Source organism: Gobius niger, assembly GCF_951799975.1.
Source record: "Gobius niger genome assembly, chromosome: 2".
Classification (NCBI taxonomy): domain Eukaryota; kingdom Metazoa; phylum Chordata; class Actinopteri; order Gobiiformes; family Gobiidae; genus Gobius; species Gobius niger.
The window spans coordinates 36,185,597-36,197,631 of record NC_136853.1 but is presented as its reverse complement, the minus strand read 5'-3'; the positions used below and the strand labels follow the sequence as shown (position 1 = coordinate 36,197,631).

At 40.2% G+C, this 12,035-nt stretch overlaps 1 protein-coding gene across 1 annotated transcript in view; it reads left to right on the top strand.

The window, feature by feature from the left end:
* LOC306959438 (kinesin-like protein KIF21A) overlaps positions 1-12,035 on the top strand; it is a 45,749-nt gene that overhangs the window by 21,078 nt on the left and 12,636 nt on the right. Inside the window, exons 3-13 of the mRNA XM_079551549.1 lie at positions 2,051-2,233; positions 4,117-4,266; positions 5,206-5,340; positions 5,422-5,586; positions 6,773-6,888; positions 6,972-7,167; positions 7,667-7,856; positions 8,787-8,850; positions 9,175-9,375; positions 10,971-11,031; positions 11,138-11,249. Of these exons, the coding sequence (XP_079407675.1) occupies positions 2,051-2,233; positions 4,117-4,266; positions 5,206-5,340; positions 5,422-5,586; positions 6,773-6,888; positions 6,972-7,167; positions 7,667-7,856; positions 8,787-8,850; positions 9,175-9,375; positions 10,971-11,031; positions 11,138-11,249 (1,573 nt within the window). The remainder of the gene's footprint in view (positions 1-2,050; positions 2,234-4,116; positions 4,267-5,205; positions 5,341-5,421; positions 5,587-6,772; positions 6,889-6,971; positions 7,168-7,666; positions 7,857-8,786; positions 8,851-9,174; positions 9,376-10,970; positions 11,032-11,137; positions 11,250-12,035) is intronic.

Here is a 12,035-nt window from a genome sequence, read left to right as displayed (position 1 = left end):
GGGGAAATGCATTAAAATATCAGTTTCCTCATGGAGTCATTGGTGTGATTGCCCTCAAGCACAAATCCTGGGTGTTTTTGTAAGTAGAATGAATGGCATTTTATAGCTTGTAGTAATGACAGAGTATTTCCTGTATAACTTTCTCAATTTAGTCAGTGTGCAACCTTATCTTTTATGCTCATGCTTAAGATAAAACTATATTTAAAAGGTTAATACCACCAAACCTGCTCTAGGATCTGCAATGAAACAACTGTTTGTATTAATTTATGCAATTTCTCCATCTGTGAGATCAATAAAGTACCATCTTATCTTATCTTATCTTATCTTATCTTAAAGGTATATTTCAGGATTTTTGACATAGGGCCTCTGTTCCTAGTTATCCAGAGTGTTGTTGATATCAGGAGATTTTTTTATTTTTTTTTATTCACGAAGTCCTTATATTTGAAGAGTTAAATGGTTCTAGGCTAGTGCTAGGCTAGTGCTAGGCTAGTGCTAGGCTAGTGCTAGGCTAGTGCTAGGCTAGTGCTAGGCTAGTGCTAGGCTAGTGCATGTCTATGGTAACTAGTAGCCTGCAATAAAAACAGTCTGACCCAAGCACAGTGCACCTGAGGCAAATCACTTATAACACCAGACTACCGATATAAATGTCTGTGTTGACTGAATAATTTTAAAAATATAACCATTTTGCATTTAAAAGAACTTATATTTGAGCAGCATCAGCTTCCTGGTTGTAAGCTACGCAGCGGCGGAGTGATCTGCTAGGTTACTGGATCTACAGTAGTTTGTTTACCTGTGGCCGGCATTTCTACACGTGGAATCCACAAAGGAGCTTTCTACAAATCAGATTTGGCAACGTTTGGAGGACTACCCGATGATTTTGAGGAGGTTTTAAATGCAGGCTACTAGTTACCATAGACATGTGCTAGCCTAGCACTAGCCTAGCACCACGAAACTCTTCAAATATAAGGACTGCATGAATTAATAAAATATATCTCCAGAAATCAACAACACTCTGGATATCTAGGAAATGAGGCCCTGTGTCAAAATCCTAAAATATCCCTTTAAGAGAAAAGTGCAGCAGACTTTGTTATATATAAACAGTTTTCCCTCCTTTTCCAAGTTCCCCACTGCCCCTCTTCATCCCTGCCGTTATTCCCGTCCTTCATTGTCCTCTAACATTTGTTTTCATGTCCAAAGCCGTCTTTCAGTGCACACAGCAGTGGTCTCCTCAATCCGATTTATGCATGAGCACACACCTACAGATCCTGCAGGTGCGGGTTAAGCGCGGGACAAACGGCACAGCCTGTCTCCATCTATCACCGCTCTGCGCACTCAGATACACAACCCTCTTTCAGAACGTCCAGCGGGAGCACAGGGGGCACGGGTGAATTTGAACCCACACTTGCATTCCTCTCTTTACTGCCATGGTGACCACATAGTCCCAGGGCAGGAGAAGGGAGAGGGGGGTCCTGTCCCATTAGAGACATAAGCACTGTAACACATGTAGCTCAAGTGTGAATGCTTCTGTTCAAATCCAGAAAAGTGGTCACCTAAGTAGCCTGGTGAAGAAGAATGAAAGTCATATTTTGCAACTAAAGGGCATCTATCTCATAATGGGTTTCGTAAGTCAAAAATCTATTCACATAGCGGTGTAGATATACATGCAAATGCTATCTTTTTACCATTAGAGGTCACACATTATTATTTGGATAGAAATAGAAATCTTGGGCATGATACTATGCAATTGTAAGACTCTGAAGTAGCTCATTAGAATCGCTGATGTGTGAAGTGCACTCAGACCATGACCCTGCAAGTATGCTGGTCACCTAGTCTCCACTGGACACGCATTACAATCTATTTGGTCACACTTCAGAATAAGCCAGACATGAATGCAGTTTAATGATGGTGCTAAGTACATGATTTTTTTTTTTTGTCAAAACCTATTGAGTTTGAATAGGTTTGAATTAATGAATCTATGCACACAATGATCCTTTTGAAACAACGTTCTTCTTTTCTCTGTGTTTCTGATATGTGTCTGTTCTACCCCCAGACGGGCTCGGGTAAGACCTACACCATGGGCACAGGTTTCGATGTCAATATCAGTGAGGAGGAGCTGGGTATCATCCCGCGGGCCGTCAACCACCTGTTCAAAGGCATCGAGGAGCGCAGACAGGCGGCCACCGAGCAGGGCAGGCCGGTCCCAGAGTTCAAGATCAATGCGCAGTTCCTAGAGGTGCACCAATTCATTCTTACATCATGAAACAGTCAAAATGTTGGATGAGTTTTGTTTTTTTGTTTTTTTTATAGAAGAACAGTAAAGTGTGATTGAGACACGGGCATGTTCGGATTTTGTATTTATTTTCCATAGGACATTCAGCATTCAGAGAGACATTTTTGTGCTTGTACTTGAACCATGATGCCAAGTCGCTGTGCCCAGTGCACGACAACCAAACTAGTCGGCTTGAATGCACTTACAAGGCCTTAAGCTAGTGTTGTATATTCTTCTTCCCCGCAATGTAAAGACTGAAATGTAACGTTGCATTGCAGTACCATATGAAAATAACACACTGCCTGACCAAAAAAACTAATTGCGACTTCAACTAATTGTTATGATCTGGGTTTACCACAGTTGGTCAGGTCGAGGTTCAGCTACACTATGCGCCCAAAGAATGAGATCAGCTGACGACCTGAATGACCAGGTTATTCCATAAATGGATTTCTTCTTCCGTACATCGGCCTCACATTGTGTAAGAGTGGTTCAATGGGGTCCTCATTGAGAATCTTTGGGATGTGCTGGAAAAGGGCTTTGCACAGTGGTCACACTCGCCCATCATCGTTACCCGGGGCATTGAAAAGCATTATAAGTCATTAAAGGAGTTGTGCCAAAATCAAGGCCTTAAATGTCATTAAAAAGCAGAAAATTGAATTCAATCAGGCATTAAATCTACATTTCTTGCAAAATTGTTAAACATTTTTTACTGGATAAATTCATTGAAAATACCAAGATTATGTTCTAAAGCATATTTAGTTGCAGTTTTGGCTGAACTTGACCACATTTCTTTTGCTCAAAAGTTGGCTGTTTGGTCCAATTCTCAATTCTCTTTACATTTGACTTGCTTCTTTCCATCTACTTTGTATAAACCCTGATTACAAGATCTTTGTGAAAAAGTAAGAAAATAAACTGGATCTTTTGACATCGCAGAGGCTTATTGAAACAATGCCACAGTGAATGTGTGCTGTAATCAAAGCTAAAGGCGCTGCAACCAAATATTAGAGTGTGTGACCTTTTTGGTCAGGCAGTGTATTATTATCAGTCATTCTTTTAATTTCTCCACTAGCTACATATATTTGTATCTGCAGTATATAATGTAGTAAATAACTAACTTGTCCTGGATTAGAAACTCCTAGGTCTTCCTGCTTTGGTTAAATTACCATGATGGAGTTTATTAACAACCTAAATTAAACTGTAATCATTATTCATCAAGTCCTTATCAACCATGTCGGAATATTTATCCATCGCATGCCTTTGTATTCTTGTGACTATAGACCAGTATTCTCTCAATAAGATTCTCAAAAGTTAATGTTTCAGACAGTGGTAGAAGCTGTGGACAGGGAGAGGTCAGAGGTGAGTGGAGGGTGTAGGGCTGTTGGGTCGTTAATGTTCACAGATGACCCCGGGGCCATTAAACTGTCATTATCCCGTCTCTCTGTGCCACCGCAGGCTTTATTTTTAACAGCAACAAGTGTGGGCTCGCAGCTGTCCCAGGAGCAGCTGAGGGGCAAAAGATGAGAAAACCAAGAAAACGGAGATGCCTCCGAAGATGCAACCTGATTCATGTGTTGAGCTAAATATCCAGTCATCACAAAAGGCCTGGATAATGTCACAACCTGAAAAATAATGTCACAGCAATAATGTCACAGCCTGGACGCCATGTTTTAGCCTCTTGGAATAAAGACTTTTAACAAAATGGAAAGAGATAATTTGGATGGTGGAAGAGTGCATTGGATTGTTGTGTTAGCTTAGAGGAATATACACTTTTAAGGATTTCAATTGTTCATATTTCTTTTTTGAGAATTTCTGAGACTAATTGTTGTTTTTTATTTGTTTTTTTCCAGCTGTATAATGAGGAGGTCCTGGATTTGTTTGACACGACTCGGGACCTCGAGGCTCGTAAGCAGAGATCCAACATTAAAATCCATGAAGACGCAACCGGAGGCATCTACACCGTGGGGGTCACCACCCGAACAGTCACCTCAGCGGCCGAGGTCAGCAACAGTACTTTAAAAAGAACTAAGTATCTTGTTTACCTTAATAAGTCCTTTTCATAGTTCTTCTTGGGATAATACAAGTGTTAATAGGCTGATTCATCTGACCAGAAAAACAGGAAAAACAACAATTGCAACTTTCCTTGCCACTGAGGCGGAGCCACCAAAACACACTAATAGAATCACAAAGAAGAAGCTAACAGGCTAACGGGCAAGGCTAACTGCAGGCTAGCGCCACTTAAACAGTATTTACAGCCAAGTTTGAGTGAAAAACAATATCTTAATTGTGTAATTGGATGTATAATATCCCTCTCTCCCTTTGTCTTTTTTGTCAGCGTAGTATTTACTCTCACGGACAATTAATGAATTAAAAAACTTTGCATGCTACGACAGCTGAAGTGGCGCTTATGGCCGCTAAGGGTATGAGTTACTTAGTTATGCTTTAAAATGCATATCACAGGTTTTAATCCTTTTGAAAATATGACTTATTTGGAAGGATAACATCAGTTGCATAATAATCATTTTATTTCAGTGAAGCAGCAGTTTTGATGAATATACTGTATGTTGGACAGGAAGTGACATTGATAAAGGTAAAGCTCCATAGCAATTTCCCATTGACTTATCATGGTTGGTATGGCAACAGTTTAAGATTGTTTTCCTTCTTCTATGTCACTTCCTGTGAGTGTCCAATAAGGAAGTGAAACTATAAACATCACAAAATGGCCAAACTAAAGAAAGCTGGGTACAATCTTTAGCAAAATGGTGTTAACTATGTTTAAGCAAACAGTGTGTCTAATGTGTCATATGCACTTTAAGTCAATTTGCTTAGATACAGTACTAACCACCTCTGGTTTCACATTGGTTTAAAGTTCAGCCATGCAGTTAAGTTATGCACATTTTAGCTTTTTGACATTCCTCATGTTGTCCCCCCTATTACAGATGATACAGTGTCTGAAGTTGGGAGCTTTGTCGAGAACCACAGCGAGCACTCAAATGAACGTCCAGAGCTCACGGTCCCACGCCATTTTCACCATCCACCTGTGCCAAGTCCGAGTCTGCTCCCCTGAAAACAACGTACTGGCAAATGAATAAAATAACTGGAATAAAGTAGCAATACTGTAGATGCATCATTGACTGTTGCTCCTTCTTCTGCAGGATAATGAAACCGACAACAGATTAGCAAACAACTCTGAGATTGATGAGTTTGAGACGCTGACGGCAAAGTTTCATTTCGTGGATTTGGCCGGGTCTGAGCGACTGAAGAGGACCGGCGCCACAGGAGACCGAGCCAAAGAGGGCATCTCCATCAACTGTGGGCTGGTGAGACATGCAAGGAATACGATGTGATCACTTCACATGTTAGGACGTTAGGATCTCTTTGGTAGTGCTACTAGATGAATAAAGGATATCATGCTTTAACCTCTTACCGAGCGTTCAGCTTTACCCAAATCTAAAAGCTTCTCGACTGGAGCTCACAGCCTTGTTTGAGAGCTAAGACCTGAAAAAGCTTATCTAAACTTTGTTGTTGTATTGTCACCACATTTTTGTCATATTTTTGTTGCTTTTTTGTCATTTTTTCGTCGCTTTTTTGATGCTTTTTCACTGCTTTTTTAAATTGCGTTTTTGTCACATTTTTGTCACATTTTTGTAGTTTGTTTGCAATGTTTTTGACATTCTTTTGTTGCTTTTAACCATTTTTTTTGGTTGCTTTTTTTTTAAGCTTTTTTGTCTGTTTTGGGGGTTTTTTGACTGTTTTTTTTTTTTCCTTTCTGAAGCTTTTGTTGTTGCCTTTGTGTCATTTTTGTGTTGATTCTTTCATCAGTTTTTATTCGTGTTTTTGTTGCTTTTTTATTGTATAATTGTTGCTTTTCCAGTGTGTTTTCATCTCTATTATTTTTTATGAAGCTTTAAGTTTTGTGTAAAGCTAAACTAAAGAAAATGTGCTCGGTTTAGGCGGGGGTTAAGCTGTTAACTAAGATGTCCAAGTTCTAGAGCTCACAGACATTGATAACCACTTTTCATTTTTGTAATTCCAATACGAGTGATCGCTGTTATTGTTTACTTACTACTTGTTTACTTCGCCGGATGTTTTGGTGAATGGTAGGCAACAGCTGATGCATCCAGGTCTCTAACTCGGTTTTATAAAATTATAGATCTGTTACAGTGCGAGGGAAGCAATGCCCTGTTAATGGACATTGTTTTTGCCGATCATAGGATTTTAATAAAATGTTAATCAAATATGAAAATGCCTACCACGGCACTCGTATGAATGCTTGTTTTTGAGCAGAGGATGACCCATTTCTGATATTAAAGGATATTGTTTTTTAAACTCTCAAAATAGTTCATCTGCTGCTGTGCTTGAGGTTTGTACTCAAAGACTTGAAAGCAGCAGCCCTCTAGTGGCAGTAGACGGGAACAACCAGTTTTTTTAAAGTTTTTTTTTTGACTCAACATTGGTGGTCATTATGTCCATAAAGCATTCATTTCCCTCCTCTTTTTATCCCAGCTTGCTCTAGGGAACGTCATCAGTGCTTTAGGAGACCGGAGTAAACGCTCCAGCCACGTGCCTTACAGAGACTCCAAACTCACACGACTTTTACAAGACTCATTAGGAGGCAACAGGTTTGTGAAGCTTTTCATTACGACATGAGAGCTCCATATAATTTGATCACTGCACCGTGTAATCACTGGTGCTTGTTTTTCAGTCAAACGGTAATGATTGCCTGTATCAGCCCGTCGGATCGAGATTTTATGGAGACCCTGAACACTTTGAAGTACGCAAACAGGGCTCGAAATATCAAGAACAAAGTTGTGGTGAACCAGGACAGAGCCAGTCAGCAGATCAGCGCTCTGAGGACTGAGATCGCACGTCTGCAGATAGAGCTGATGGAGTACAAGACGGTGAGATACACATGTCAGGAAAAACAAAAAAACATTGAATAGGTACCACATCTGTCACGTTTTCTCAAGGCGTGTCCACTCAGCCATTGTCAACAGTGTGATCCCAGCTTGATAGAAAAGTGTGTCATGTGGAAAAGCACCCTATACATTATGACTATATTATATTTACATCTGCGAGTGTCATTGAGAAGTTTATTTCTTATTTTTTAATGGACTTTGATGAAAGTACTTTTTGAGATATAGAGCCATTAACTACACATCATGGCTCCTGACTGTTAGTTTTAAAGGTCAAGTGACAACAAGAGACAAGAAAATAATGGCAGAATATAATGGACACACTTTTTAACAAGAGGTTTTAAATGTGTTTATAGGCTGATTGCCACTTTTAGAAAATTGCAAGAAAAAGCTGTCATTATTTTTCAGACTGATGCTCATTATCGTCAGTTCGTGAAGCAGAAATTGGTTGACAGCTTCTCTAATCGTGTCCTGTGTTTTGCAGGGAAAGCGTATGGTTGGAGAGGATGGTCTGGAGGGCATGAATGACTTGGTTCATGAAAACTCAATGCTGCAGACAGAGAATAATAACCTGCGTCTCAGAGTGAAGGCCATGCAGGAGACCATCGACGCACAGAGAGCCCGCCTCACACAGCTCCTCAGTGACCAGGCGAACACTATCATCGCCAAAGCAGGTCAGCAGCCATGATTCCCTCTGTTTGCCCCAGGCAGATAGTTGCTATGAATGTAGTGAAACATTACAGAGTATCGAGTGAATGAAAGATTGTCCCCTGTGAAGCACTGTGGGGGACTTGTGCCATGTATAAGATTACAATCGCTTGTGTTGAAAATGTTTGCACTATGCAAAAATATAACCTTTAAAGGTCAAAGTACTGGGCATTGGTCCCACACTGCAGGACACATTGTGGTAAACAGCTAAAATACTACCGTATTTTCCAGACTATAAGTCGCTCTGGAGGATAAGTCGCACCAGCCTTGGCAACTACCTGGGTATGGAGGCATAACTGCACCGTTGACAAGCCTCTCCCGGCAGCACGTTGTTCAAGCTCTCATTTGCAAACTCGTTCCTCTAGCTGTGGCCATCTAGCTTTTAGCCCGTGATTAGCTATTTTTGTTTTTTCTTCATTGCAGTAAGAGTAAACTCAGATTTTCGCTAGTCCCTCCCAAATTTCTCGCTCACTCCAAACTTTGCCACTTTTTACATTTTCAGTGATACAGTAATTAAGTAAGTAAGTAAGTAAGTAACTAGTGCTTTATTTGTCATTGTACAAATGTACAGGAGTAGCAGATACTAGTACAGACACCGAGAGCGCCCTCTAGAGGCTGTCACTGTGAAAATAACAAATGTGAAACAAATTATATATTTTTATATATAAGTCGCACCTGAGTATGAGTCGCACCCCAACTATGAAAAAAAGTGCTACTTATAGTCCGGAAAATACGACAAGTATTTCCAGTCATCTACTGCTTTACTAAACTTTGGAAAATGCGATCTTTTTCACTGTATGTTGCTCATTTGAAACTAATTTTAGAATAGCTTAAGTGTGTTCATTTTTATGTTGATTGATGTTTATAGTTAATTATTTGTCCTGTTGAATTATAAGGTGATGGTAATGAAGAAATTGGGAACATGATTCAGAACTACATCAAAGAAATTGAAGAACTAAGGTAAGTTATTGATAGTGTCATAAACAAAATATCTTCAAAATGACATCTATAACCTAATTAAAGACTGACTCAGTCACGTTGTATTGCTAAATATATACAAGTATAATGTATTTCTTGAAATCACAACAATTAAACTCGCATTTTGGTTTCGGTACTGTAAGTCTCAACTCAGAATTACTCAATGACCAAATGGCATTCATCATGTGTAAAATTATGTAGTAATAAAAATAATGGGGGGAAATGAAACCAATTTTGCTGCACCATTGTAGTCATACCCGTGAGAAATGTTTCATTCACTTAAACTGGGCATTGTCTTACTTTCAGGGCTAAACTGCTTGAGAGTGAATCTATGAATGAAAACCTGAGGAAGACTTTGTCACGGGCCTCGACTCGCCCCTCTCTGTACGGGCCGGGCTCCTACTCCCCTGCCCTGCTCGCCCCGGAGAAAGAGGCCAACGAGGTGATCGAAATGGCCAAGAAGGACCTGGAGAAACTGAAGAAGATGGAGAGGAAGAAGAAGAAGAGGTATAGAATAACACTGAGACACAGCTCAATGGGAGGGTGAAAGCAGAGACGCCTTCTTGTATTTGCATAAAGGTGAAAGGTGTTGGGTTGCTTTTCCTGTGAGGGCCTGTAATGGACATGACACTTGACTATAGTTTTTGTCAGGTTTGGGATCTACCACTAAAAAGTGATATATGAGCAGCTGGAAACTCCACTTGTTAGAGTGTATGACTGCCTTTGTTGTGACTATTTTAAGAATACATTCTGTACTCGTAATGTATGCTAACGTAGACAATAGTGTTATTTCATGTAGAGCAAGGCCCTTCCTGAGTACATGTTAAGAAAAACTTTTTGTTTAAGTTCTTCAGTGCACTCATATTCTTTCTTTCTTGCTGCAACCTTTCACTCCGCCCCTTTGGTCTTGTTTTACATCCCTTCATCCACCTCCACTGCCAATTTTTCACCCCCATCACACTTCACGACATCCCAATTTATCAATCTCCCTGAAGACTGAGGCGCCATGAAGACAGTCCTCACCGGGACATGGATCACCCCAGGTTTGACATGTCCCATAATGCAATGGGCCAGACAATGACTGCATTAATACCAATCCTGCAATTACTGTACACAAAATCACTCTAGGAATGTCACTAACCTTACCCCAAACTAACTGTTCTTTAGTCATTTTAGGTGACCTCTTAAGGCCAGCGCACACCAGAACGTAGCACGCCGCGGCAACACACACTGGAGCGCTCCACACACAGCACTTCAAAGGCTTTTCTCAAGCCGAGCAGCGCTTCAAATACCTGATTTTGCCATTTATCATGAATAAAATAACACCCGTATGTCAGGGTTGCTAGAGAGAGCAAACGAGGCTCCTTTTCTGCATGTTATTAGCAAATTGGCGACAGAGAGGACTTTACCTGCTCAGCAGAGCCGTGGGAAGATATTTTGGCCTGGGGTGCTGACAGACAAAATGCCTTTTCTGTGCTTATTTCCTTTTCATTTGATTTTGCCTGGGTTTCCACGGCCTGGCTGTGGAGACTTTCTCTTTTTTCGCTGCTCCACTTGTCCCGACAAAGAAAAGGTCGTCTGTGTCACTGCAGAAGTGTAAAAAGTCTGAATTCTGAATTCAGCAGATCCAGATTGTGGTGCGAACGTCGCCGCATATCCCTGCACCCTGGGTGTGCGTTCTCTCATTGAAAACAATAGAGGCGACTTTTTGCCGTGCGTCAAAGCGTCTCGTGTGCGTCAGCCTTTAGACTTAGCTTAACTGTGTGTTTTCTTTACCAAATACTCAGAGATGATTTGTTGTTTAATATTTTAATTGTTTTTATTCATTTTAAACATAACATTGCTCAACACATCACATCTGTGTGTGGAACTAGTACCTAATTTACTGTTCTACATTTTTGTGTACAAACTTGAAGTTTGTTTTCTTTTGGTGCTATCCCATCCAACCAATCACACTGAATCATCTACTAAGATATCGTGTTACACTTGATTTCATTTGTACATCTCCTCCTGGCCTAATGACATTACTTATTGTGTGCATGTTCTCCTTGTTTGCTGACAACCCACACATGACGCAAAACAATCAATTTGTTTGTTTACAGTGTTGTCAAGGAGGAAGTCCCAGACAATGATCAGGAGCGAGGCAATGAGGATGGAGAGGCAGTGAGTGAATTATTACAGTACAAAGTTATTTATAGGACTAGTTTGTACCATTGACAGTCCATTAGGCTGGTACATTATAATGTGCTTATTCTGTCTGTGTTTACAGGAGCCCAGTGACCATGAAGATAATGAAGATGCTGATGGTGAGGAGGAAGACTTTGAAATAGCAGGAGATGTATCGTCAGAGGACTCTGATTGTGAAGAACTGGACGAGAAAGGTAATCTTTACTAGATATAATGCAGTGAATTCCTTCGTATTTGGTGCGTAGTGCAAGGCCTATCGACACCCACACACCTCTCCAAAGTCTTTTTAATAAGATTCTGTACTGAGATCCAGTTGTCATTTTGTGTAACGCAAAAAAAAAAATCCTGGATTAGTATGACATTCAAAATTCTCCCTGCACCACAAATGTTGAATAGCATTCTTCTTTATCTCAATTTAAACTGGACATAGATAACCCTGTTTAACCTCTTAACCCCCATATACACAAGCACATTTTCTCCAGTTTTTATCAAAGGTATCCAGGCTTTACCCAAATCTAAAAGTTTCCTGAAAAAAACAAACGTCATAATAGCTGCGAAAATGAGACGTAAATGAGGATGAAAATGTAACAAACGTGGCAAAAAGTTACAAAAAATGTGACAAAAAACCACATAGAACACATGGAAACACAAGATCTTGAAGTTTTGTTGGTCTTAGCTTTCAAATTTTTAGATTAGCTAAAGCCAAACTGGAGAAAATAAGCTCCATTTAAAAAAGTGTGTTTTTTACGCTGTGTTGGAGCGGTTGGTCATGCCGTAAATCGAAAATGAATGTTAGTTCTTATAAGTTATTTCCATTGCTACCAGTAGGAGGAGCTCCAGGCTAAGTCTCCTCCAGCTCTAGCCTGTATTTCATTGTAACTATTTAATTGTTATACAGACACAATTTCAAATCATAAATGCAACACACTTCCAAATTAAAAGAGATCGTCCCGTGTGTAAGGCGGCTGCATGCATACACA